The sequence below is a fragment of the Heliangelus exortis genome, chromosome 1, assembly GCF_036169615.1.
Source record: "Heliangelus exortis chromosome 1, bHelExo1.hap1, whole genome shotgun sequence".
NCBI classification, from domain to species: domain Eukaryota; kingdom Metazoa; phylum Chordata; class Aves; order Apodiformes; family Trochilidae; genus Heliangelus; species Heliangelus exortis.
The window spans coordinates 74,728,134-74,755,883 of record NC_092422.1 but is presented as its reverse complement, the minus strand read 5'-3'; the positions used below and the strand labels follow the sequence as shown (position 1 = coordinate 74,755,883).

The window sequence follows — 27,750 nt, the reverse complement described above, 5'->3', positions numbered from 1 at the left end:
ATGTTTGGGAAACATTAACTAAAAGTAAAAGCCTTTTATAAGAAGGCCATAAAATGGCAGGAGTAATTATGTTTTTCCAAAGTTAATAATTGACTTTTGTTTATTTGGCTTTTTATAAAAAACTTTTTCCTTTCTCTCCTATAATGGATAAAACCTATAAAAGGCCTTACGAATTGGAACCAGCCTTTTCTCTCCACATTAGCCATGCTTGAAGGTTGATGAGGCAGAGCTTGTCAGAGAACCTTACCTGAGGGGACTTGTTTTGTTGGAAAGTTCTCAGCTTGGACATGTTGGTCCACCTCTGGCTTCTTTGTGGTCTGAGTGCTGTTGTGACCACCCAAGATGTCACGCAACAAGCCCACATGTTTCTAGAAGAGTTTAACAGGAGGGCAGAAGATATCAGCTATGAGACCTCCCTCGCCTCATGGAACTACAACACCAATATCACTGAGGAGAATGCCAAGAAAATGGTAAGTGCTCCATCCTGTGGGTTTTATTGTTCATCGTGGAGTCTGACAGCTACTTTATTGTGGTTCCACTGAGCTTTCCTTAACACAGCAATGGCCCACTGGAGGTGCCTGGGTCACTGCCAGCCCCTACACCCCAGGGTTGGTGCCTTGAATGCCCTGCACTGCATAGGGATAGCTGGAGGCTGGACCTGTCCCCAGCCATCACCTTGCATCATGGAGGTGAGTGGAAGGAAAAGGTGAGGGAGTGCTGCATGTTTGGTCCCAAAACATGAGCTGGATGGAGAGAAACATCTTTCTCCACCTGGGGCTGACAACCACCTGCACTTCCCAGTGTAGTGTTTCTTTGTGGGGTCTCTTTTCCTTCTGGAGAAAGCACAGCCAGGAGGAGTTGGTCTTCTCCCAGGGCCTGGGCTGGGTTCTGTCCTGTGGCATGAGGCAATGGGATTTGAATGTCATGTCCACATGACCTCAAGCCTCCCATTTCTTGTAAGGCTGGACTAACGGTGGGCTTTTTACTGACACAAAATTCTCTCTTTGTTGCTGAAATTGTTTTACTTTTCACTGGATATGCAAACATTTTCTGAACATGTGCATTCTTTTAAATGTTTGCTGATGGTTTTATATAGTGGTTCACAGTCTTCACTCAGAAGGAGACCTTCCCCTCTGCCCACCATCCCTCCTCATAGTCAGGGCTGTTGGTAGACTGCCTGGAGGTATTAAACTGGGAAAAAAATGAAGTGAGATGATGGATTTCCAGATGCCAGAAGTATGTTGGTTTGAAATCAGTTTCCATCTGCAGGAAAGACCACAGCATTTGTACTTATGCTGTTCTTCCTATACTGCTCTCCCTGCATCTCAACACCAAGCTCAGGTTCTTCCAGCCAGCAGGGTCTCTAGGCAAGTACCACAATTATCAAGAACAGTCAGCTGTGAACTGGCTTGTTACCAATACTGCTGGGCCTCAGCCTAGCATCCCTTAAGCTTTGAGCCTTTCAAAATGAAGAAAACCACCTTGAATTTTGTATCTTAAAGTTAGCTCAAGTTCTAGAGAAACAATCTGTAAAACGAAACCGAACATCCTAAATCTACTTCTGCATGATAGTTTAAATCTTCCAGTTTGTGGCCTTATAGCTTAATTAAAACATGATTTAATCATCATATATATAATTAAAGCAAGGAGACTGCTTGCTGGAAGAAATCCTAATGACAAATCGTTGTCAATCTGGAATGTTTTCTGAGACACCTGGTACTTAAACTGTAACATTTCCAAACACGTAAAATGGAAGCCCTGTATAGAACTTTCAGCATTAATGAGATGATAATAAAATACCTGAGGAGTTGCTAGCAATAAGAACCAATTAGTCCCGTGCTTGGAGAGGATGTTTTTTTCTCTTGCTTGATCTCTTCACTAGTGCTGCCAATAAACCTGCTGCTTCCCCTCCTCCCTTTCCGCTGGAGGAGCAAAGTTAATGAATACTGTCCCTTCTGGCTCCTTCCCATTCATTTTCCTTTAAATTGGGCCACAAACCCCATAACTATTAATCTGACTTATCAACCAGTTCATTTAATTGGGAAAAAAATCAAACAGCAAGCCAACTCCTTTCCCCTGGCTTTTGTAGCCACAGAGCCCCCTCTTCTGCCTCACAACTCCTAAGGCAATTCTCCATCCCTGATGGGGACAAGGAGTTGAGAAACAGATTTACAGTGATGCTCTTCCTCTGGGTGCTTCCCAAGCTCTTTCCCAGTGAGCTTTTGCAAGCTGCTGAGTAGAGGCAGAGCTGTTTGCTATTTGCTCCTGTGAAGAGCGGAGAGTTTGGAAAGCCTCCCAGGGATGGCTGCCTTCCCACTGCCCTCTTCCCTCTGCCTTCCCAGGAGGGCTGTGTGGGCAGGGGAGGTGCAGGGATGCAACTGCCAAGAGCTTAGGTCTGGCACCACCCAAAGCAGGAATGGTGCTTCCCTCACACATAGGTGTGACAAGCCTGGCACAGCCCTGGGGAAAGCATTATCCTTGCCACGTGTTTACACGGGGGTGAAACGTGCCTGGAAGAGCTCTTCAGGCACAATATGGCATTTGTGTTTCCCAGTGCCCTCACCACAACCTGGGAAGCTCTGCTTAGGGCAAGGGTTAGTGGAGGACTTGGCAGTGCTAGGCTAGCAGTTAGGCTTGATTAAAGGTCTTTTCACACCCAAATGATTCTATGATCCTACAATTAAACTGTCCCAAGGACCCAGGTTAATTAGCACTTTCTTGTTGCCATTTGGAATGGTTGCTGATGTGCTAAACTATGTACAAGCACTTTAAAAAAAGTGAATAAGAATAAGATAGTCTCCAGTCCAAGCAATGGTCTTTGGGTGCCACTTTGTGCCCTGAAATTTGGGAGTTTCATGTGTCATGGGATATAACTGCAGCAGTGCTAAAAGCAATCTCATACAAAATGTTGAGGTTTTGTATGCCCAATCTGAGCACCTGTTGAGAGCCTTCTAAGTGGAAGTATAATCTTTTATTTGCCAAATCTTCAGGAAAAGATGATATTTGCATAAGGAATAGATTCAGTATCAGTATCTTGGCTGCTGTCCCCCACTGCTACTGAAGCAGAAATGGGGAATGACACCTGGGGTCAAAGGGCTTCTGTGCTTATGTCTGGTTTGTTAGACACAGGTGGATCAAGGAAAGCACTATGAGAAGAATGTGTGGTGGTTAAGAGCAGCAGGAAACATAGCTAGGTTATGCTGGATCAATCATAGCAAGCATGGTGTGAGGAGACAGTCCTGCTTTCTGCTATTTCTGAAGAAAATTAGCTATCTGGATGTGTAAACAAAACAAAACAAAACAAAAAAAAAACCCTCAAACAGTTCTACTACACAGTGCAAGTTCTCATCCCTCAATCCCTCATCCCTCAAACTAGTGGTCTCCACTAGTGAAGTTCTTCCCAGAGGTAATATTTTTACCCACTGAGTACATCAGGCTCTTTTAGCAGTGTAATTCAGTTTGTTTGGGCTCCTTTCAGAGCGAGGCGGATGCCAAGTGGTCTGCGTTTTACGATGAGGCCTCCAGGAACGCCAGCAGCTTCCCATTAGATAGCATCACTGATGCTCTCATCAAGCTCCAGATCCAGGCTCTCCAGGACAGAGGATCGTCTGTGCTGTCACCAGAAAAATACGACAGGGTAAGCAGCTGAATGTAGCTCATTTCTGTTGGGTGAGTTTAGCTGACCCTCATCAATCCCCTCCAGAGCGAGGGTGGTGATGGTTCTGTGGCCACCCTGCTTGTGTTGGGATGGTGCTGTCTCACAGCATCAATATGGAGAGTGTACCTGCATGAAGTGCTCACAGCAGTACAGGCTGAGGAAGGTTGTTCTCTTTCAAGCCAGTAGTTTTGCCATGTAATCCATGCAATCACTTTCAAACATGCCTTAGGGTCCTTGCACAAATGACCAGATTAGTCATAGGAGGGAAAGAGGACCTGTGGTAAGTGCTTGGTTAAGGCCAGACCTAGGGCAATGAGCAGCAAGAGGTGGGTGAAATACATTCAATGAGTCAAAAAGACAGAGGTGAAGTGGGTCTTTCCCTGCACACATTGCACTATCAAACTGTGAAGAAGTGGGGATGTTTCTATGCAGTGGGCACCCTGAGATGCCTGAAACTGGGGAGGGTTGGTGGCCTCCTTCCACAGAAAGCTGCTGAAGGCCAGCAAGATTTAATAAGATTCTTGCTGAGATTTGACATTTCCACTGAAAAGTTCATGTAAAAGGTGTATATGTGGATAATGTCTGTGTGTGGAATGGGAGTGAGCAGCTATGCAGACTCAAGAATGATTTGTAAACAAACACTTGAATATTAAATTAGGATTGTTTTGCTGGATATCAAATTGAAACATAGCACTGAGTTAGGGGATCCTGCAGTCCTGACTACAGAAGGATCCTGAGATTTTTCTGCTAAGATCACGCAAGAAAAGCAGCAAACTGTCTGAACTTCCTGTCTGATCCAAAAGAGATATGTTTCTGGAAAGACAGATTACCTTGATGGGAATGCTGACAGTTCATGCAAACTTATACGTCTTTTGGAGTACAGCAGTGCACTGATTGTAATGCTGTCCCTGTTGAAGAGGTATTTTCTTTAGTATCCTTCATGTTTTGGCATTTCTTTTCCTAGATAAATGGCCCTCTGTGCTGAAATTGTTGATTCTTTGTTGAAAAGTGACTTTTTGTACAGTCTGATGGGATTCCATGGGAATATTTAAATATTCTTCGCTGATAAAAAAAATTCCCCTGGTTGCTCACTTATTTTACTGCAGACAGAGATAAAGTTAAAGGTAGTCATTAGCTATACCTCCCACTGACAGCTCTACATAGTTCTGATTTAAAGCTTTAAATGAGAAATAACAGCCCCGAAGGAAAAGCTAAATGTGGTGAAAACAGGTTTTCGTACAGAACAAAAAAAAAAGCTATGTAGCATAGCTTCTGAGGTGGAGCTGAATTATTTCAGCTACATTTGCCCTTCAGCTGAATCAGAACATGAGCAGTAGCTTCTCTGTAATGGAGTATGAGCAGATCTATGCAATCAATGTGATGTGGTGTTAAGACTGCAAGCAACAGCCTGGCACCATCTTCTGCCAGTCAAACCCACAACCTACCTGGAAAGTTTAAGTGGGTCCATGTTTATGGAAGCACATTGCTAAACTTTATTGTTTTATTGCCGCTATATATTGATAATTCTCTCGTGACAGTCAATACTTGCTAAATCCTGAGCTCTGTCTGACTGGATATTAGGGACCTGTAGATTACACTGTATATTTGGGAGGTTATGTGTTTTTTCCAGCTAGGTTCTTCTTCAGTAATGCATGTAGACTAATTCTTTCATTAATCTCAACTGAACTTAAACATCTGCTTAAATGTTAAGCTGATGGCTGAAGTGTTGAATCGAGCTCTGAAGGAATTAACATAATTGGCTGTTACTTTGCACAAAGTGGGTTTCTAACAGGCTATCTCACATTTAACTTTCAGCTGAACACTGTACTAAGCACAATGAGTACCATCTACAGCACTGGGACCGTCTGTAAAATCACCAGTCCATTTGAGTGTTTGGTGCTGGAGCCAGGTACAGTAGTGCCCACTGCCCCTACTGTGTCCTTTACACTGAGGGCACAAAAAGGAAAACCTCAAAGGTGACTCCTGACTGCAAGAGATGTAATATCAATAGACACATCCTGCTATCTAAAGCTTGCTCATAATTTAATTGCACCTTGCAATTCAGGTACCTCTGGCAGGCTTGCTGCCCAGGAGATGTACTGTCTTCCTGCTTGAACCATAAAAAATTTGGAGAGGGTTTCTCCTCAGCTTGTGTGACAGCCTGTCTGTCACCTGGGGTTTGCCTCTGTCACAGAAAGTCTAATTTTTAGCCCTGTCATCAAAGTCTTGTTGGACTCAATGTTGAGTTGAGGACAGTCCCTGGAATGCCAGAGACTCAAGGGAAGCTAATGCAGAGGAAACATTTATGAAACACAGCATCTGTTCCATGTCTCTTAAAGAGAAGAAGGTTAAACCTTTACATCAGAAAAAGATGAAATAAAATAATGGGATCTTTCAGTCTTTCAACCAGAAGGTATTTTCTTCTTAGTTCATGAAGATTCTTTCACTTTGGCTCTTTTACTAGCTGTGAAAGAAAAATAGAGATACTGCTTTTTTAAGGTCCAATACTCATTTTCTTGTCCTGACAGGTCTGGACACTATTATGGCTGACAGCACTGATTATCATGAGAGACTGTGGGCCTGGGAAGGCTGGAGAGCTGAAGTTGGCAGGAGAATGAGGCCATTATATGAAGAGTATGTTGAACTTAAAAATGAGGTTGCAAAGCTTAATTGTAAGTCACAATTATTTTTTTTTTTTCTGTTTCTGGCTTCCAAAACTCAACCAACATACTGCAGTCTTGCACAACTTGCACAGGAATTCAAAACCCTTACTTTTTGACACACTGATGAGCAGCACTTTGCACATAATTTGCTCTTGGTTTGCACATCACAAAAAAGGCAGACGGGTGCCATTGCCCAGATCAGAGGTATGTCACCAGACTGGAACAGAAGCAGGATGTCTTTGTTGGTACCTTTCCCAAGTGCTGTAGTGTATCAGTGCCCTTCACTACATACTGCCCTACCCAGAAGTGCACTGCTTGTGACTTACAGGCAAGCATGATCAATTTAAACAACTTCTGAGTGCTGCTGACTCTTGGAGATGCCTCCTCTTTTTTGTTGGCATTGACCGTCTTGGACCAGCCACAAGCAGTACTAGATTTATAAGCTTTATACCTTAACTGGAATGATTAGATTTGGTAGGCCTGGGCCAGCAGATGCAGCCAGGTACCTAAGTTGGAAGTGTGCTGCCAGCCAGAGATCTCTACACAAATCATAGGGAACTGTCTTTTCAAGGGAAAATAGCAAGTGGCTGCTGAGTTTCTTTGGAGGTCTTCTGAAACAGCTTCTGAAGTAGCTGCTCTTGGCCAAATTGCATCTGCTGTCACTGATTTTCCTATAGGAATTGTTAAGTGAAAATTGTCAAACTGGAGCTATACACAAGGAATAACAAATCATCATCCAGATAGTTAGAGAGAAAAAACCAAACATTAAAAAAATAGCCATCATGACCTTCCTCCATACCACTGAAGAGGAGACCTCAGCTATAAGTAAATTCTGCTCCAGGCTTGATGGAGCTCAGTGGATCGGAAGACTTGGTGGAACTGGGAGCTGAGGAGGGGGCCCGTATTTGATGTCCACCAGCACATGTCTACTGTTAGAAACCCTTAGCATCCACCCTGAGCCCAGGCTACCCTCCCTTACAGCCGAAGGAGCTCCAGTCAGGTGTGACATTTTCCTTTGACCTCCATCTCCACCCGTAATGAGTAATTAGCAGATAACCATGGCTGCAATTTCCGGATTTCTTGGAAACCTTCGTTACCTGCACTTCAGTGTCACAGAGTTTATGGGGAGCTCTCTCCTGCCCCCTAGACCCAGAGCACCTCACACTTCACCTCCCTGCTTTGGGGGGAGGCTATGGGTCAACAGGAAGATGCGCTTCTCCTGCAGACCTCAGCAGTGCCATGCGGTGTGTCCTGATGTGATGTGTGTCTGCTTTTAAAGATTATTCAGACTACGGAGATTACTGGAGAGCAAATTATGAAGCAGAGTATCCAAAGGAGTATGAATACAGCCGTGACCAGCTGGTTGAAGATGTGGAGAAGACATTTGAGCAGGTAGAGGAAGGACAAAGATCTCACCTGGGCTACAGGGTTGTGTTTTGCAATGGTGGGCTCATGGGTCAATGGGAAGGAAGACAAGACCTGCTCTAAACTGGCTAATCTTGGTCTACAAGGGTTTAACAGACACTGGTGGGGCACACTGTACATTTTTACCTCTGTAGCCCTCCAAGGACCAGCTTTGTCCCCTTTGGCTGCACTGTGCTAAAGGCTGGGAAAGGGGGAGCCCTGCAGATCCATCTCTCTTTCAGACAGAGACTGTGGGTGAGGTGTGTTTCCTGTGGTGTAGATGGCATCTAAAGTTAGCAGTCCTCCCTCCTGTATACCTGAGCAGGGCTTCCAGGGCTAGGATCTGTACTCAGGGCTTGAGCCCAGAGATAGAGGACAAAACTCAGCTGCAGGTTTGGGGTTCACTTACCTGATGAGAAATTTAATCAGAGGCACATTCGAGGGTCCCTATTTAGGAAGGAAGAGAAAATAATTTGTTTCCCTCTCCTCCTCTGCTTCCAGATAAAGCCTCTATACCAGCAGCTTCATGCATATGTGAGGCACCAGCTGGAACAGGTCTATGGCCCCGAGCTCATCAGCTCCACAGGATGCCTCCCTGCTCACTTGCTGGGTATGTCAACACAGCCATGTCATGTAAGCCTGACTTTGTACACAGGATGGTCACCTATAAGGCACATGGGAACAGAGTAATCTGCCTTTTTTTAAAATTAGGATATTAATGAGCGGGTTACAGATAAGAGAAGGGGAGAGGACAAATGGAGATGTCCCTAGCAGAGATGACACAGGTGCTTAGAGGCAGAAGCAGGTGGGGCAGACTCCAACATTGGGCTGGGACATTGCCTCCACACTGCAGCACAAATCTTCCTTAGAAATGAAGTCTCAGAGGGACTTATTTTCTCCCTTCAAAATCTCGTCCTAAGCTCCTGTGTTTCATGACTTTGCTTTCAAAGCATGCAATGTCAAGCTGCTGAAATTGTAATGGCAGCAGCAATCATGTGAACTAACAATTTTGAATAGACCTTTAGGAAGGTGATCAGTCCTGAAAAATATTATGCAGGCATATAAGGTCTTCAGGAAATAAAAGGATCTTTGATCCAAGTTTGTCCCATTCAGTACTTCCCAGAATTTCTCCCCTTCACATCTGAATCAGATCTGTTTGGGCACACAGAGATCCCTATTTATGACACAGCAGAATTTATAAAATAGTCTGGACAATTTGATCAATACATAATCGATCATTTAAAGTATTTCTATGTTTCTCTCTTTTTTTAAGGTGACATGTGGGGTAGATTTTGGACAAATCTGTATCCCTTGACTGTTCCCTATCCAGCCAAACCAAACATTGATGTAACTTCTGCAATGGTTCAGAAGGTATGAGATTCCTATATGCAACATACATAATGTAACAAATCAAGGAGGTATAAAAATTACACACTGCACGTAGGCTGCTCTTTAGAAAACTGTAGCTGCCCTAAGGCAGTCACACTGCCAGGAAAGCATTGCCTTCCCTTAGCTGTTCTCTCTTCTCCACCCTCTTTGATTGGCTTAATCTTGGTTCCAAGTCTATTTTCCTCAGAGACACTTATCCATTAAGAGATATATTTTGTACACATAAATATTTCAGGACTCAGGGAGTTGGTTGGTATAAAATATGACCTTTGCCAGCCATTACCATAAACAAACAGTTTGTGTATCACAGGGTTTTGGGGATTTTTTTTTTTTTACAATCTTGCTTATTTTGATCCAGCCAGGAAACTGCAGCACTGCCTGTTATCTTTTGATAACTGCATGGCACCATTAGGTTTGTTATTGAGATCTATAGTGCTAAAAGCCATCACAGCATCTTCACATGGGTGAAGATAACTCTTGGTAGTCTTGTCTAAACTTCAGTCCTTTTATAAGATATAAAGGTCATCTGTGGAATGTGGTTTTTGAAATGTGATTATGCACCTGAAATCTACCTTCCTCTTATAGGAAGCACTCCAAGAGAAGGAATGGCTAAATTTGATTCATAAGCAGTTTGCACAAGCCTGCATTGATCTCACCCCTATTTTATCATACTGATCCCCTTGTAGACTTAAATTTGTGTATACTGAAGCACCACTGTGAGGAGGAAAACATTGCTTGCAGATCCCTGGGGAGAGCTGGGGAGCAGCTGGACCCATCCTTTTTGGTGGATGTGTTCAATTCAGGATTCCCATCCAGCTGAGTTCTCTACCACATAAATCTCTCTGAAAACTCAGACCAGCAAATGCAGAACTCCTGCAGTGTAGAATAATAAATGTTCTGAATGACATTTGAAAATATTCTGTTTAACATGCAGTTACAGTCTGATAAGAAACTCCTCTAGAGGCATCTTCCAGATTTTATGGTTCTGGCTGAGATGGCCTCTCTTGGTCATAGACCAGATGTGCAGCTCCACTTCCTCAAATAAGTTGTCCTCAACTGAAATGGCTGAAGGGTCAGATCCCAGATCTGATGTGCTATTGACAAGAATACCTTATTTATCCTCTGCACCTTATTTTTCATTGAGAACTTCTATGGTCTGGGTCAAGTGCTATCTGCTGATCTTTTTTTTGGGGGGGTGGGGGTGGGGGGCAGTACCAGTTAATTCCAGTACCCAGCAGAATTTACAGGAGTGCTGAAGGCAGACACTACCATCTTACTCTCAGTAAGTCTGGTGCTGACCTGAAGTCCATGGGAGATAAATGAATTCAGCATCCCAGTGTTAAGCCAACCACTGGGAACAGGCTCTGTGGAGAGCCAGTGGTTAATGGTGGTCTTGTTTCTTTCAGAAATGGGATGCTGTAAAAATATTTAAAGCTGCTGAGGCGTTCTTCACCTCCATTGGCCTTGAAAAAATGACAGATGGTTTCTGGAATAACTCCATGCTCACAGAGCCGACTGACAACAGGAAGGCTGTTTGCCATCCTACAGCATGGGATCTAGGGAAAGGTGACTACAGGTACTGAAATTACTGTGACCCTGTTTTATACCATTTCCTAGAACCTTAGTGTTTTCACTAAAGATATACCAGGCTGGTTTAAATTATAGTTTTTCCTTATTCATTTTAATTTTTTCCTGGCTAGTAAAAGGGGAAAGGAAGACAAGAGAGCTGGGATCCTGAGGGAGTATGAACGTTTCTGTGTAACCTTTTCTGTGAAAACATAAGGACTCATCTTAAATTTAAATGGAGAAGTGAATATTTATATGGTTTAGAGAACTAATGACTACGTTGTGGGGCTTAAGGGATAAGCACAAATGCAGGTGCTTGTGGATACCAGTGGGATTTGTGAACACCTGCATGTTCTGCAGCAGTAGTACAGGTGCGTAGGTAGTAAGTGAAAACCTGAGAGGCCACTTTATCTATCTTTAGTAGATAGATCAGAAATTATAGAGCTAACAAAAACTCATCACTGCCTTCTGTATTTGAGATAGGAGAGAGATAGCAGTTTCCCACAAGTGCCAAAGAAGTTTTCTGGGGCAAATTTTGTCTCCTCTTCAGTTTCCCAAGGAAAGAGGTTTGTCCCCCAGAAGAGCCTTAGTGAAAGCTGCCAGCCTCAGACCTCACAGCTCATCATGCTGAGGAAGGTGAAAGGAAACCCTATTTGGGAGAAATTCCTTTATCAAAGGATGAAGTAGCTGGAATCACCGACACAGAGTTTTTTACACTGTCTGCTTAAGTTTGATGATGAGTACTCACTCCAACACACACAATGAGTTGGTCTATCTCCAAGTTTCAGTGGGCAGCTGCTTATCACAAAACACCAATTTTCCTGGACTCCCATAGCAATTTTAAGGTGGCTGAATGTCTTTTATCAAGTCCCTCTCCAAGCCTTCTCTGGCAGGAGGAACTGCTACAAATGTGGCATGTGCCCATGCTAGGATGTGGCTGCCTGGGTTTGCTGAGGGGCATTTGCCAGTTCTGAAAGATGCTCTGCCCCAGAGTTTGGGCAGCAGAAGGGTTGGACAGGCCACCATCTTTCTAATCACAAAGACTTTGCTCTGGCACACAGGATCAAGATGTGTACCAAAGTGACCATGGACAGCCTCCTGACTGCTCACCATGAGATGGGCCACATTGAGTACGACATGGCATACTCTGAGCAGCCCTACCTGCTGAGAAGCGGCGCCAACGAGGGCTTCCATGAAGCAGTTGGTGAAATTATGTCACTCTCTGCAGCCACTCCTCAGCACCTCAAATCTCTTGACCTCCTAGAGCCAACTTTCCAAGAGGATGAAGGTAAATAAGTGCCTAAGTGTTATATATTTAAGTGAAAACAATTGCAGGCCTTATTTTGCAGAAAGGATTGTGTCCGCACGCTGAGTGAGCAACAGGGAGGCTTCTGGAAATCCTACCCCACCAATTTATCAGAACTACTTTTTTTTTTTTTTTCTAAATCGCATCATGAAGCAAGGATGCAACTATATAATTTAGAAACAAATAGCTAGAACTTCATTACCTACAACACTGAACAACTCCTTCTAGAATTTTAGTATCTTAGGATCTTAATAACCTTTATTAAGAGTTAATTTGGATGAGTCTCTATTTTTTTTTTCAAAATTTTTTCAAAAAGTCTTTTCAATTTCTCTTGCATGAATCTATACATATCTTAACCAAGGTATCTATTTAGTGGTTCAAATGAATCTGAAGCCTTGAGATGTGCATCTCACATTTAAGTGAACATGGGGTGAACAGCGTAGGTAGGTACTCATTATGATGTGACTTGTCTGGCTTCTCTGAGTATCACTTTATAAGGATGGAGATGTAACAAAGTTGTCAGCTCAAAATTCCCCAGAGTTTGGGAAGGTTTTCAGTGAAGGATAATGACACGTCAATGCCAAAGGGTAAGGTTGTTTAAACAGTTGAGGGAGAAGGAGAGAGCGAACTGCATACAATATTTAAGTGATCTTTTGTTGCGGATTTTTTTCAGTAATATTCTTCCTTCCACTTTTTCCCTGGTGAAAATCTGTAATTCAAACCAGATGTGAACGTTAGCTGTAAAAGGAAGAAACTTCAGCTGTCTAATCAGATACTAATTGCTACCATAACCATTGCCTTAACTACTTCTCTCTTCAGAAACTGAAATCAACTTTCTGCTCAAACAAGCACTAACAATTGTTGGAACAATGCCTTTTACTTACATGCTGGAGAAGTGGAGGTGGATGGTGTTTAAGGGAGAGATTACAAAGCAGGAATGGACAAAGCGGTGGTGGGACATGAAGTAAGTTTGAGAAACAAGGAGGGTATTTTGCAAATGATCCTGCAAGCCCATGGCTTCCCAGTTACTCAACATACTAAGGTGCCTATGCCCCTCAAATAGTACAGGATCTGTCTCCCTTCATAGCCCAGTAGTGTGCCAGGTAGAAACCACCAGTGTGGTGCAGACAAGGTCCCACAGTCCACATATTCCAATAAGCACTGTGTTCAGCCCTGGGGAGTTTACCCTGTCTCTTGGCAGACTTTCTCTGCTTTTCTCTGGTAAAGACAGCCCACCTTTGCATGAGATGTTCCAGATCCCAAAATCAACCCTGCCATTGCCCAACATGTGCCCCAAGATGTCTTTGTAGTACAGCTCTTCCCTAAGTCTCACTGGGTATTTTTGGGTTTGCCTCCCCATGTCCTTAAGGACAAGTGGAAAGTGAAGTTCATCATGCTTGCCAGTATGAGAAACACACAGATTTCAGTACAGCAAACATCTGTGCACACTTCCCTGCTTTGTGTTTCCTCTAGGGTGGTTTTGGAGGCAAATTTTATGAAACACTCTAGACTATTTCCTCTCTTACGTATCAAGTAATATATCACCTTTCTTGGTTATAAAAATACACTTCCCTTTGTAAGTAACATACAGAGGTGCCTTTTCAGATTATCTCTACCAGCTACTCTATTTTCAGCTCTCTGGACCTCAAAAGTAAAAGTGGTTTGATTCAAACTTGAGTTCGTCATTTCCTGGGTGGTTAACTTGGGGACAGAAAAATAAAAAGAAACCAGACAAGCCTCCTACTGAATGTGGAATCTGCAATCTAACACAAACACAAACAGTGAATCTGCATCAGGAAATAAAACCTATAATAAAACTTGATATAAGCAAGCCTTCTGACCACTGTGAAAATCAGTCAGCTCCAATTTAATCAAAAGTAGAAGTGATATCAGAGAAACGGAGATTGACAAATTGTTCAGGGAAGCTTATCACGTCTCTTTTAGTGGCACTGCAAAATTCTTTGATGAAACAAGATCTTGAATGACAGGTTTACAGAAAATTTTTCCATATAAGCTTATTACCATTTTCAGAAATTTGGCATAGCTTTGTTTTCATAGTGTTAGTCAGGAAACACTCTCAGGAGAGGAAGATAAAGAGAAACCTTCTCTCCATCCCAGTCACACAGAACGCCAAACACCTTTGAGGTCGCACACTCTCTGTACACCCTCACCCAGGGATGAGCCAGGGCATGAAGTGTGTGTGAAGCTCTTGTAGGTTGTGTCACGTTACTAATTACTCCCTGCATAGCCTGCTATTGCACAAATCACACCCTCAGTTTCAAAGCAGCTTCTTGTCTGTGGTCTCCAGCTGTGCAGCAATACTCATTTGGGGTTACTGGGAGCTGTATATACTTCTTGTGTTGGGAAGTGAGAGAGGTGCCCATACATATTGTTCTCAGGCAATAAAGAGGAAGATCAGAGTTAGATTATTTTTCCACTAATGGAAATCTTGTGTGTTTTCTTCAATCCCAGGAGAGAAATAGTTGGTGTTGTCGAACCTGTCCCTCATGATGAAACCTACTGTGATCCTGCAGTGCTGTTCCATGTGTCCAGTGATTACTCATTCATAAGGTAGCTCCTTTCTCTCAGTGTTAAATACATTACTTACATTTTGGGTACTACATAACAAACCCTGACTACCTAAAGCATCTACGCTAAAGTCTCAGGACACAATCTTGTTTTGTTTAAAGTCCTGATTAAACAGCCACTGGTTTCAGTGAAAGTTCTTCTGTGGACATCAGGGGCTGCTCTGTAGCAATTTCTGAGCAGCTAGGAGGCTGCTAAGCTTCTTGTTGACCAAAGAACCTTTGTGTTGCCATCAAACCAGTGTGAGCACATCTGTGTGAGGTGCTTGCCTCTTAGGGGTACCGTGTACCCTGAACCTCTGTAATTTGGGCCATGCACATTCAGCCCTGAAGCAACTAACTGGACTTCCCTCTGTGTCCTAGCCTCATTTTATAGGGCTCAGCAGGGGCAGAGAGTTGGACCTTAAAAACCCTGCTTGCTCCTGGTTTATGTGCCAAAAAACACACCTGGGGCTCTTCTGCTGCATTTGATCTTGGTGTTTTCCTAAATCTGTAGTAGTGCAGCCTATAAATATCAGCTGGCCTCCCTCCCTGCAGTGCAGCCTCCCAAGCAGGAGTGCCAGCTGACATAGTAGAGACTTCCAAAGGCCAAGGGGTCTGAGGTTTCCTTGCCAGGTGACTAAAAAAAGCTGTGCCTTCCTTCTCCTCTCCCTTCCTTTAGGTATTACACCCGGACTATCTATCAGTTCCAGTTTCAGGAGGCACTTTGCAAGGCAGCTAACCATACTGGCCCTCTTCACACATGTGACATTAGTAACTCCACAGCAGCTGGTCATAATTTGAGGTAACAAAGGAAATTTTTCTCATGTAATAAATAATAAAGCCTAAATCATCCTTGAAACTTCTGGAGTCAATGAGGTTGCACCAAGGATGAATATAACCTGGAAAATTAGCATATGTTTACTCAGTTTATTTTGACAACTTCACTAAATTTTTATCAGCTGAAGATCTAAACATCAAAAGTGTAATTGGCTGTTAATGAGAAAATAACTTATTTTTATTAATATGACTGATAGGAGGAATGGGGGAATTCAGGAGTAAAAAAAGAAAAATTTGATAGCAATCATAGGTTGTTTTGCTAGATGCCTATATGGAACATGGCAATAACATATATTACCTCTTCTTCTATATATACAGGAAATTGCTTGAATTAGGCAGCTCCAAGCCCTGGACAGAAGCACTGGAAAGTGTAACAGGAGAGAAATACATGAATGCACAGCCCTTGCTCCACTACTTCGAGCCTCTATATAAGTGGCTGCAAAAAAACAATTCTGGTAGATTCATCGGTTGGAAAACAGACTGGGCTCCATGTATGTATGGCTTGTGGGTGAATTAAGGACACTTGCTGATCCTCAAAATCCTTGGCCAAAGTCCCTCTCCTATATAGAAACATAGAATGTCAGGCTGGAAGGAACCTCAAGGATCATTTGGTCCAATACTTCTAATATTACTGTTTATATGATATGTCCCAGCACCCTGTCGAACTGAGACTTAAAACTTTCCAAAGTGGGGGAATTCATCACTTCCCCACAGAAAGCGTTCCAAGGTCTGCCTGTCCTCAGAGTGAAAATTTTTCCTTTTGTGTTCAGTCAGAATCTTTCCAGAAACAACTTGTGCCCATTGCCTCTTGTCTTGTCCCTGTGACTCCTTGTAACTGGTGAAGGGTCTTCTCCTTTGCAAAAACAGGTTTATGGGAAATATAAACCAAGCAATGTGTTTTATTCATAGGAAGGCAGACTGGCTTCCTCATGGCCATAGCTGGAGAAGTCAGCACACATGGGGATTGTTCCAGTCTCTCCCAGTTTTCAGAAATGGAGATTCTTTCTTTTTCACAGAGGAAGTGCTAAGAGTAGGGGATGGCTGTTCAGAAATACCACAGGCCTGGAATTGTGTGGAACTTGCCTGAGAGTGGCATGATTATTCCAAAGGGCTGGGAGCCACTGGTCCTGGAAGCCAAAGGACCCTGAACTTGGGGGTGCAGGAGTAAACCATTACAGAAAAATTACTACTGTTTTGTTTGCTGTCATGTGCTACTTAAAGAAGGGAGCTCAAGGGGAGGAAATTCAGTGGAAAATTGCATTTCAGCCGGTTATGGTGACAGTGAATGTTGAACCACCCAGTTCATATAACTGTAATCACTGTCAGGACTGGAAAGCGTGGTAACTTCTACAGTGCTGTGCCAGTCTCTGATGGTGGGATTCACTTAGCCAGACACCAGCATCTCCATCTGAGCTTCTTATTGTCTAAGGAGGGAAAGGGGCAGTGCATTTGGGAGATGCCTAAAGAAGACTAGAGGACCATCTCCAGATGTGTTCTCTCTGTCTGCTACAGAGCCAGACATAGGAGATTGACAGCTCAGGTGAGGATGCTTGCTGTAGAGGTGGCTGAAGGGAACCCAGATCAATATAGGGAGAGCAGGGGAACCTGTAAGGAGACTCTAGCCATCCCAGAATTTCCCAAGGACAAACTATCTGTTGCTGTAGCTCTGACACAGCCCGTTTTTCTTTTTAAACCAGATTCTGACAATGCCATCAAAGTGCGCATCAGCCTGAAATCAGCGCTGGGGGACGAGGCGGTAAGTGCGGCTGCCACACTCCTGGCACTGCTTGGGCAACAGAGATGTTGTGCCAATGGCTCTCAGAGAGGGAGGCAGGGTGTTGCTGGCTTTAGTGTCTAAAGAGTGGCATCAGCTCAGGTGAAGGGCTATCACATCAAAGATGTCTGATCTGAATTTATGGTCAAGACGCTTTCTATGGTTACTGGAGGGACCCTTCAGGGAGTGCTCCCAACCATTTTAAGAACGACTGTTCAGCTAGATCAGTTGAATTATTCTGTGGAGATACTGATCATGTTTTATTTGCTACAGAAAAGGCCTGAAGGGCTAGTGCAGGTGCAGCTGTGTATCTGAAAATGTCTGTATTTTTCCCAGATACAATGGTGTGTGAAAATAAAGCCTCTACCCCCATGTTTCCCTGAATTTCCATCATCCTGGCTGTAGTGGCTGCCTTCATAAATTGCAACCTCACATTTAGTAGGTACTTTGCATTAAAAAAAAACAGAGTGGGTTGAATCTCACCTTCTATTTTCAGATTCTCTTGATTTCACATTGAAACACTGCTGACAGCATTCCTTTGTAGATCTTTTTTTTTCCTGCTTGCTGTAATCTTTCCAGGCCCTGATATATTCAGCTGGATCCCTGTTCTCCAACATTAATGCAGAGACAGATTTGTTATTAAGACTGGGGGGGGGGAGTGGCAGTGCAGCTCCTTCTGTTTCAGAGGAGAAGGGCTTTCACTCCCAAGAGCTTGTCTACTTTACCTAATTATACCAGCTGGTCCAATAAAAGGCATTACAGCAACCAAAAAACCTCATCAAACACAAAAATGGCTTTTAAGATTTTAAACAGAGCATAGCATTAGCTTAGCCCATCTGTTTAACCCAGACACCCAGCTGAAAATTTGCTCTTTATTCTTGCTGTGCCTCTTTATGCTAACCTCAGGGAGGCCGCACAACAGGCCTAAGTGCAGGAACTTCGTTCCTGATAATAGCCATTTTCACCTTGCAGAACATTAGCAATTTTCCAAGAATGAGTATGTCATCAGGCAGGTCATTTAGACCTGCATGTCAGAGCCAACTGGACTAGCAAGGACACAAACACTAAGGCCTCATTTTTCATCTGAATTGATGCTCTCGCCTCTATCACTCTTCTCACGTGCAAACCCCACTGGAGTTTTATTGCTCCCTAGACCACTGAGTCGAGTTAGATACAATTCAAAACTGGTATCAACATCATGAAAAGGTACCATATTACAAAATATTTATTATTCATTATGGTTAATGTGTAGCTTAGTACCATTTTTATGCTTGCCTTTTGCCATTATAGTTTTTTGTTGTGCAATTGAGCACCTGTAAAACAATCTCGTACAGTTTATGCAATTTGAATTATTGCATGGACTGTAGGTTCCTAAGCTTTAAAGAGCAAGCCACGCACTTGCCTCTCAGAACCAGTCCGCATCACCGACTTGCAAGAAACCTTTTCCATTCTGTAGCTTTCTGCTTCCCCACAAATTTCCCTTACACATCCTAGTGATGCAGAATCCAGGAACTCAGTGCAACAGTTAGCTTAAGATGTATTTTGAGCTGTTTTGCAACATTAGGACAAAAAAAAAAAAAAAAAAAAAGCATTCTAAACGTGCCAGCAAATCTCTTTTTTTTCTTTTTTCTTTTTCCTTTTTTCTTTTTTCTTTCTTTTTCTGTATTTCTGTTCTTCAGCATTGGCTAGAGCAGAAAGGGAAAGACCCCTTCTTCAGAGGGGTTCACAGAGAGGGGGCAGCTGCAGCACACCCAGGCAGTCCTGCATATAGCTACATGCCCTGCCTGTTACCAGCAGGGAAGGTTCAATAGCCTGAGGTTCTGGCAAATTAAGCACCCAGACTCACAGATGGGCTTATGCTAGCTGTGCCAGAGCCTGTGCTGCTACAATTACCTTGGCTAATTGTTTCCAGAGATTAAAGCTGCAAGGGCAGCATGGCTGCATCACCAGTGTAGCTGATGAGGCTGAAACACCCACAGTTTTGCTGCACCTGGGGCTTGATGAAAGCACCCACCCCCATGCTCCCCCCAGGGAAACTGCTACAGGACTCCTGTTGAATCACTCAGGGTCCATCTGTTTTAAAATAAAGAATTCCAGGAGTCTCAATCCCTTGACTACCAATTGGAAACGGGAGTGGTGCTCAAACCCTAATTCAAAATTCCCCACTTGGTCAATGTCACATGTGTGGTTATGTTGTAAAAGCCTGGCACACAAGACTGTTAGGAAATGGAGGACTGTCAGCCTGCTGGTATTCTGAAATATTTTACAATGGCAAATCCCTTTTAGCACCAGAGGCCAGACTTGAACTGTCTTTCAAGTCACACGTGGGATCCAGGAGGGATCTGCTATAGACGAGCAGAGGCACCTGGCAAAGTTCGTTTTGCTCTGAAAATAAAGCAGCCTCTATAACAATCAGTGAGCATCAAGGTAGGATGGTGAGATGCCTAGGGAAGGTGTGTGGGTAGTCATTACTCAGAGATAGGTCAGAAGCCAGCCAGGTACTTCCCATCCACATAGCCAGTGATGGTATTTATAAGGGCACTTTAGAGGCACAGTGGTAATTAAAATGCATTACGCTTGAAAAGACAAAATATACAGCTTGGAACCAAATAAATTATTAAAAGCTAAGCGCAGAAAGCATCAGTAGAAGAATCAAGCTCAATTAGCTTCTGGTTGGGAAAAGAAAAACAAAAAAACACAGCACTACAGAGCCTAAAAATCTTGGGGTTAAGTTAAAAACTGAGAATTCCTCCACAACAGAATCCATGAATGCTGCCAGCTGCCAGAGACAACAGTTGTCAACCATCCATGAGTGTGCTTCAGTACAGGGCTTTGCCTGCCACCCAGCAGGCAGGAGGAGGCTGGGGGCATTGATGAGGTGACAAGTGACACACAGCTTCAGCCCTTGCTAGGAGGGACAAGCAGAGCCGGCACAGCCCTGCCCTCTGCACGCCAGGATGGGGCTGGGGGATGCTCTGCTGCCAGGGGCTTTGGGCCACCTGTGCTGGCAACCCATTTTGGCTCTGTCCTCTCATGTGTTTCCATTTTATACCAGTGTCAAGAGGAGGACAGGGTTGAGAAAGGTAGCTGGGTTTTACAAAGCCTGATAAACCAGAGCCACTTTCTACCACACCTTCCCGAATGATGCGCGAAAAAGTCAGGAGCTGTGTAAAACTATCACTGACAGCATTTACAGGCATTCCTCCTCAGGTTTGATAGCTAGGCCTTGCAGGGGGCAAAAAATTGCCACAGAGTTCAACTGGGAATTTTCCTTTCATGTACACAGTGTGTTGCACAACAGACCAGGCTGCATTATCAGCTCCTGTGGTGGTTTTTGCCCCCTGTAGAGCTCTCGATTCCTGCCCCAGAGAAGCTGGTTTTGACTTCCACTGCAAATAACTTCAGAGACATAAGGCAGGCTGGGAGAATTCTGCACACAAGCAGAGCATTTTTTATATCACCTATCTCTTCTCCAGGGAAAAACAACACATATATGCCTGCTGCAGAAATACTGATGCAGAGTTTTTTACTGAAACAAAGAAAACTCCAAACATAATTCTCAGCTTATCAAGAAAATGAGCCTCCTTCACACAAACCCACCACAGAGCTTTTCCTCCTTAAAAGAACAGGTCTGCAAATAAGATTAAAACAAGATCTACGTTGAGAAAACTTTAGATTTCAAGCAGAATGCCCAATATTTATTAGAAGCTATATTGCTTCTGCTGCCTTCTCTCCCTGTAAAAGAGGGAGATGGGTTGGGACTTCAGCATCTTAAGCAGCCCTATCTAAAGGCACCAGACAATGCAGAGGGATAACATGATGCAGTGTCTGGCAGCTGGGTCAGCTGCTTGGTTATTTTCCTTCAGAGCACCCAGATTAACAAAACTAAGAAGCCTGAGTGGGTTCCTGAAATGCTATCATGACAAAAATAAATAATTCCTGAAGTGGATGCTGAGCATTAAAATTGCTATTTTTTTTTAGGATAATTTCTTATTGATATTCAATGGATAATTGCCATCTTTGATGAATTTCTCTTGTGCTCTTTTTTTCAGTATGAATGGGATGAAAGTGAGCTCTTCTTGTTCAAATCATCCATTGCTTATGCCATGAGAAAATACTTTGTCGAGAGGAAGCAGCAGGAAGTTAACTTCCAGTGAGTGGCTTGCTTAATTGTGCCAGCTATGATTACATTGCTTCTGGTTTGCTAGCAACATAAATTGGTGGAATTAATTGTGCCTTCTGTCACATGTGAGGTGATAGCAAACTGTGTCAATCATTGGCTGGTTGTAAAAGGCAATATTCCAGGTTGGTTACATGCAGTCTTTTCACTCAGGAGTCTGAAGTTTAAGAGTAACGTGCTAAGGTTAGGAAACTTCAGAGGATGCTGAAGGCTTTGTCTCCCACATCTTATTAGTGGTGGAAGAAAGCCTTGAGAATTTGTACCTGACACCTACCTGGTAATATCAGGGAAGATATATAGATCTGAAGATCAGATCTGAAGATCTGAAGATCAGAAATAAGAGTTTCTAACAATGTACATGTATGATGGTGAATATCCAGGAGAGTTTGGATCAAGGAAACATAAACTTGTTTATTGTAAAGCACTAGAATTCCGTGTGGACTTAGTAATCTTATTCAGATTTACTTAGAAACATAAAATCTATCATATGAAAGTGATTTTGGGTAGAAAACCAACCCTTCCTTTTAGGTCTCTTAACAATTTTTCAGAAGCTATCTACTTAATCCATTCGATACTGCTTTAGAGAACATCGGTCACATAATATCTAGGATCTGCTCTTAGCAGACTATAAGGAAGAAGGATTTTTTTTTTTTCACTTGGTATTTCATATACTACTTCATTCATAAGACTTGGTGAAAACACTCTCTGTTCTGCAGCTCATTATGTGCTTTGGAAAATTATGCCAAAGATTGTCTTAGGTACAAGGTAGATTGTCTCCATCTAAAGTTACATAGTAGCACATAATAAAAAATTCTGTAAGGAAAATTTCTTTGGCTTCCTAGTCAAGGTCTTGAGGAAGCATTCATTTAGCATCAACAAACACCCTGGCATTGCAGACCACACATGACTGTTCTCTTGCTCAAATTTAAATCTAATATTATCTGAACCATAAGAAAACCGAACTTTCTCTTGTCTTTCTTATTCAGGATTACAGATATTCATGTTGGGGACCAGACAGAAAGGATTTCCTTCTACTTTACTGTCAGCATGCCAGGCAACATCAGTGATACTGTACCCAGAGCTGACGTGGAAGCTGCCATCAAGTGAGATTTTTCTATCTGGAGATAAAAAAAATCACTAGCCAGGTGAAAGGGTGGAAGGAAAAACAGTGCTCAACTCAGCTGAGGCAGAAGAGGTGATAAGAAATTCAATTCTGCAGTTAGGGTGGTAATAGTGGGATGAGAGAAACTGTTGTGACAGGAAGAAAACAGTCCATCCACCTGATGGTGTCTTGGAGAACAGCCAATGTAAAATGCTTCAAGGGGCTTGTAAAACTGCCATAACACATCTAATTGCATCATACCTTTCCAGGAAATATCATTGCTCAAACTTTAACAGGAACTATCTTATATTCTGAAATATGGGGCACAGTAATTGTGTGTTTTCCTTCCTTTCATTAACAAAAATTCAGTGCAAGAATTATTATTATTAAAAGCTGCAGAATACTGATGTATTAGGAAGACATCCAATTGTGTCTGATCACACAAGAAAGAAGAGGTCAGGGCAGGAACTAGTTCCCACTTACAGGTCAGTGAAGAGCTCACAGTGAGTGAACCAAGGGAGAAGAAAATGGCTATGAAAGTCACTGTCCAGTTAGCAATCACTAGCAGAAGCAGAAGTTTAAGGGGGAAAAAAGGCATGGTAAATACACCAGGGAAAGGGTTTTCAGAGCAGTGAAAAACACAAAAACGAAAACTGTGGAAGACTGTAGGAGGGAAATAGGTAAGATGATGTCAAAGCTGTGGTTTTCTGTTAAATACCCTAGAAACTTATGGATAGCCAATAACCTTAGGGTAAAGAGAATGAGGGGCAGAATGGAAATAGGGAGATCAGAAGGCTGTTTGCCTAATTTTGGTAAGTGTTAAGACTGACTTTAAGAGTTCAGAGAATGTCTGAACATATCAGTTAAGCTGCAATGGGTTAAAGCTTAAGTTACTGTGGTTGTCCCTCACCACCCCATGCCAAAAGGAATAAGGGTTGAGCAGTACCTCCTGTGCAACCTTTTCAACTGGGCAGTTCAAGGGAAGCTTGGCACACTGGAAATTTATAAAACAACAGAAAACTGTTTATTTTTTTCAAAGAAATATGTGAGACTCTTTGAACTTGTTTTTGATGGCAGGATGTCTCGGAGACGAATCAATGAGGCTTTCAGACTGGATGATAACACACTGGAGTTTGTGGGCATACTTCCAACTCTGGCCAAACCTCATGAACCCCCAGTCACCATCTGGTTAATTATGTTTGGGGTGGTCATTAGCCTGATTGTCATTGGAGTTACCATCCTCATCATCAAGGGGCAGAGAGATCGCAAAAAGTGAGTAATATTTTTGATGCTATTAACATGACCACTGAGAGACATCCTGATGATTGAATTGCCAGGGTGCATACAAATAGGCTGCCAAATCTAACTGAAGGAGGTTAAGGAATTAAAGCTTATTATCCCCCTCCCATCAGCAGTGGTAACTAAAGGTTGAGCTCAGGTTTGGCAGCTCAGTGCAATGTCCCCATCGTGCTCAGTTTAACCAAGGCAGCTGGACACTGTGGCAGCCACTTCTACCAACCACACTGCAGGGTGGATGGAATGACCTGCTGGGAACACAGGGCCTTCCTTCTCCAGCAGCAGAGTTGTCTATGTTCATCAGTACCTGCAGTTTTCAATAACTGTGTTGGAGGCTGTATAGTAATGAATTTTCCCTAAATATTAATAACAGAAATACAGCTGGGTTGGATTTCTATGCTCTCCATTAAGGGGGTTTCTAAGAAAGCAGTAGGTGTGCTTCAGTTCCCCTTAAAACCAACATAATTGCTCTTATATAAATTTTTCCAGTTAAAGACAGTATTATATACAGTAAGGGATTCTGGAGATTCAAAATGACTTGAATAGAACAGGGGCTTCTAATATAAAATTAATTTTTGTTGCAGAAGAGCAAGGAGTAAAGAATCAAATGGTGGAGAGGTGAACCCTTACAATGAAGAGGGAAAAAGCAACATGGGTTTTGAGCCATATGAAGAGACACAAACATCATTCTAGAAGATGAATCTACATCTAAGGATCTCTAGGTTCTTTTTTCATCAACTGTTCATATTAGTGCCTAGCAAGGACCAAAACACTATGGATGCATCATAGTATCTTCTGTTATTCTACTGGCTCATAGACAACAGCAACTAAGTCTACTGTTTATGTGGAAGCTAGAAAGCATGAAAAAATTGAAGATATAGATGTCCTGTGGCTTTTCTATGAATTATGTGCATAATATTGCACACTCTTTGTGCTGCTTTTCATAAGTGTGCTGCATCCAGCTTCTCTTTGTTTCTTCTGTAATGAGATACAAAAGCTTGGAAACACACAGTTGTAAGACAGACGTAAGAATAATTTCCATACTTCTAACAATCATGAGGAACAACTTGATCTTTCCAGACAGAGACCTCAAAAGTGTTCCTAATACACAGTAAGAAAAAAAAAACCCTGACCACCCAAAGAGCCTTAGTGATGAGGAACTCGATACTGCAGTTTTTAGACCTTCTGGAAATCTATATCAATGGAAAGAAAATGCATACTGGATAAAGACAACAAGAATTCGAACTTTGTTGGGTAGTTGCACCATAAGTTATTTTTCTAACTGTCCCTTGATAAGTACTGTAGAGATCATAGACAAACAGTCTATCATAACACCAGTGCCCATGCTCCCACAGAAAAAACCAAAAAAACCCAACCAAACCAAACCAACCAACCAAACTGTGCCATTTTGTCATCAAAAAACAAAATAAACTTTCTTAATACTAAACAAGCTCTTATTCTTAAGTTCTTAAGTTCTTATTCTCAAGTTCTTTTTTTTTTTTTTCCCCAGTACCTCAGCCATTGCCTCCAATATTACAAGTACTGCATTACAAATATTGCATGCTACAAAGAAAAATTGCACTGTTACATATAGAGGACATTAGCTTGAGGCTTGTGAGGTTTAGATTGTACTTGAAAAAGCAAAGCTGTTCACAAGGAGGGTAGTGCAGCACTGGAACAAGTTGCCTATTTCATGCTCTGAGAGAGGCTGTGGGATCTCCACCTTCAGAATTTTCCAGAGACCAGTAAGACAAATGTATGGCTGATTGGACACTGGAGACCGTTCCACTCTAAGTGAAATATTTGGCTAGATGGCCCCCAAAGGTCCCTTCCACTTAGTGTTTCTATGATTCTCTGTCTTGTAGGTCCTGTGCCATACCTGCCACTGTGCAGTTGTTCTGGTGCCAGTTGTTCTGGTCATACCAGGGTCACTGAAAGGCACGAGGTATCTACTCAGTCCCATCTTCTGACAAAGAGCCAGGAAAAAAACACAAGCCTTAGTGAAAAACATTCAGCAAAGGCACAGACACTTGAACTCATGGGGTCTCCAAAACTCAGAAACTCCAGAAAGCAGTAAAACTTAATCCTGAAAACATACAACTGGACTCTGTGGGCTCACAAAACACTATCCTAATGCTCCACACTAATTTCCTATTTAAGGGACAAGACCCTTAAATAAAACAGTTCAAAATGGTAGACAAATATTACTGATTAACTGCAAACTAGACAAGAATGTAAAAGTTTGAAAATACTTTTTCTTTAAGCTGCACACCTACATCACATTTCCCATTGTCATAACATCCCCAGACCTCAGTACGTTAGTTGAACTTCTAAGATAAATATTTCAACTATATGTGGTCTTCCCACTTATCACGCAGAGGCAGAAAAAAGGAGTGGTACAGCTGGAAACAATTGAATAATGTAATTAGCCATGCCAGCCATCCTCAGAGCTGTTGTTAAGATTAACTTTTCCATTAAGGCAAAGCTTTCATTGCAAAGCAATTAATTTTAGAAGCTGTGCTATGAATCAAAACCCCACCATTCTGAATTGTCAACACAAAAAGCCACTAAAATATATAGCAGGATGTCGGAAGACCAGAAATAAAAATACAACATTTATATGAAAAAGATCAATCACATGCATTAGCTCCAATGATTCCTGACACCCTCTGTGCTGGGAGAGGAGGTGGAGGGAGGCCTCTGTTCATATTTTATCTGTTTCAGCACTCTTCCTGACTCAGGATTCCTTGGCCCAGCTTGATGCATGGGCAGAATCACAACATGCCCTGCCTCTCCATCATGTACCACCTCCTGTGTCCCCCAGGCCTGTGTAGATCCCCAGGGTCACTTGCATGACCCCAAATGCTGCTTTCCCTCAAAAACATGCACCTAGACAAGGATGTCCTCAGCTAAGCCAGCTCCCAGACTGGCACCAGGCAAGGCCAGCAAGCACAGGAACTGGAGCCTCTGGCTTTCCACAGCCCTTCATTTCCTTCTCACCTCTCCCTGTGTGGTTCCACCTGGTATTTCCTACTCCTGAGGTCCAGGTGAGCTCAAACTGTAAATGCAGAGGGGTCCCTGCTAGGGTTGGGCCAGCTCCACCAGAGAAAGGGCAAGCAGATGTCATGGGGACTCTGAGAGACACCACACTCTGAAATACTTCAAATACAAGGAGAGAGGAAAGGGATTTTTTTCAGACCTTACCTCCCTGAATTTTGTACACAGTAAATCAGCATTTGACAAAAGTCACTGTGTAAGTTTAGAAACCTCTGTTACAGTTATGCAGCTTCAGATGTATTTGGTATCTCTACATGTAGTGGAGTTATCAATAATTTGTGTAATGCTTTGCACATTTGAAAGTTGTGTGCTTGCTTTTTAAATGATAGCATCAGGACAAAAATTTCAGCTCCTCAGCAGTAACATTTTTGGCTAAGCCAAAATTGTATTAACAGCATTTCACCTTCTCTTCAAATTTTTGTTCTTCAGGTTTTATAGAGCAAATTTACCATTTACTATTGCAATGACTATGGAATTCTACATGGAACTTTTATTTTCTCTATTTTTACTTGCAGCAGGAAGCAATAACACTCTAGTCAACACCTCATATGTTGCTTCGTTGCAAATATCTTAAGATATGTAGCTTAGAATATATTCCAAATCAAATGAACACCTTGAGGGCTGAAACAGCAGTCAATAGTACTGGTAAGCAAACTGATGTAATATCTTACCAGCAGTAATTTCTAGGTAATTGAAAGTGTGGCTATAACTATTTCTGTTGCTTTCACTTGCTGCAGTTCTAAATTTGACTTCAGGCATCAGCTTCAAGTGATTACAAAGGAAAAACACATTCAGGTGAGTTATGATAATCAGAAAACCCAACAAACATATATTTTCCCTCTTTACATTTCCCTCTAAGGCCAAATAATGACAACCTGGAAGCACTACAGGAGTCTATACGACAGGAATTTATACCTCAGTGTATGAGAACTTGTTGGAGAAAATGCTAAC

General features: G+C 42.5%; 1 protein-coding gene across 2 annotated transcripts; it reads left to right on the top strand.

Annotated features, from left to right (window-relative positions):
* Positions 1-131: 131 nt before the first annotated feature.
* On the top strand, positions 132-24,991 carry ACE2 (angiotensin converting enzyme 2). Of its 2 annotated transcripts, XM_071748739.1 has the most exons (18): positions 133-470; positions 3,479-3,637; positions 5,474-5,567; positions 6,187-6,330; positions 7,601-7,713; positions 8,227-8,335; positions 8,999-9,096; positions 10,521-10,690; positions 11,742-11,968; positions 12,806-12,950; positions 14,459-14,557; positions 15,233-15,355; positions 15,709-15,881; positions 17,088-17,146; positions 21,217-21,317; positions 22,331-22,447; positions 23,524-23,718; positions 24,327-24,991. In XM_071748739.1, exons 1-18 carry the CDS (start codon positions 288-290, stop codon positions 24,433-24,435), a joined length of 2,418 nt encoding a protein of 805 aa, XP_071604840.1. In that variant the 5' UTR covers positions 133-287; the 3' UTR covers positions 24,436-24,991. The 2 variants fall into 2 exon arrangements, with proteins under 2 accessions (XP_071604850.1, XP_071604840.1); XM_071748749.1 differs by lacking the exon at positions 22,331-22,447 and having other exon boundaries at positions 132-470.
* The last annotated feature ends 2,759 nt before the right edge of the window (positions 24,992-27,750 follow it).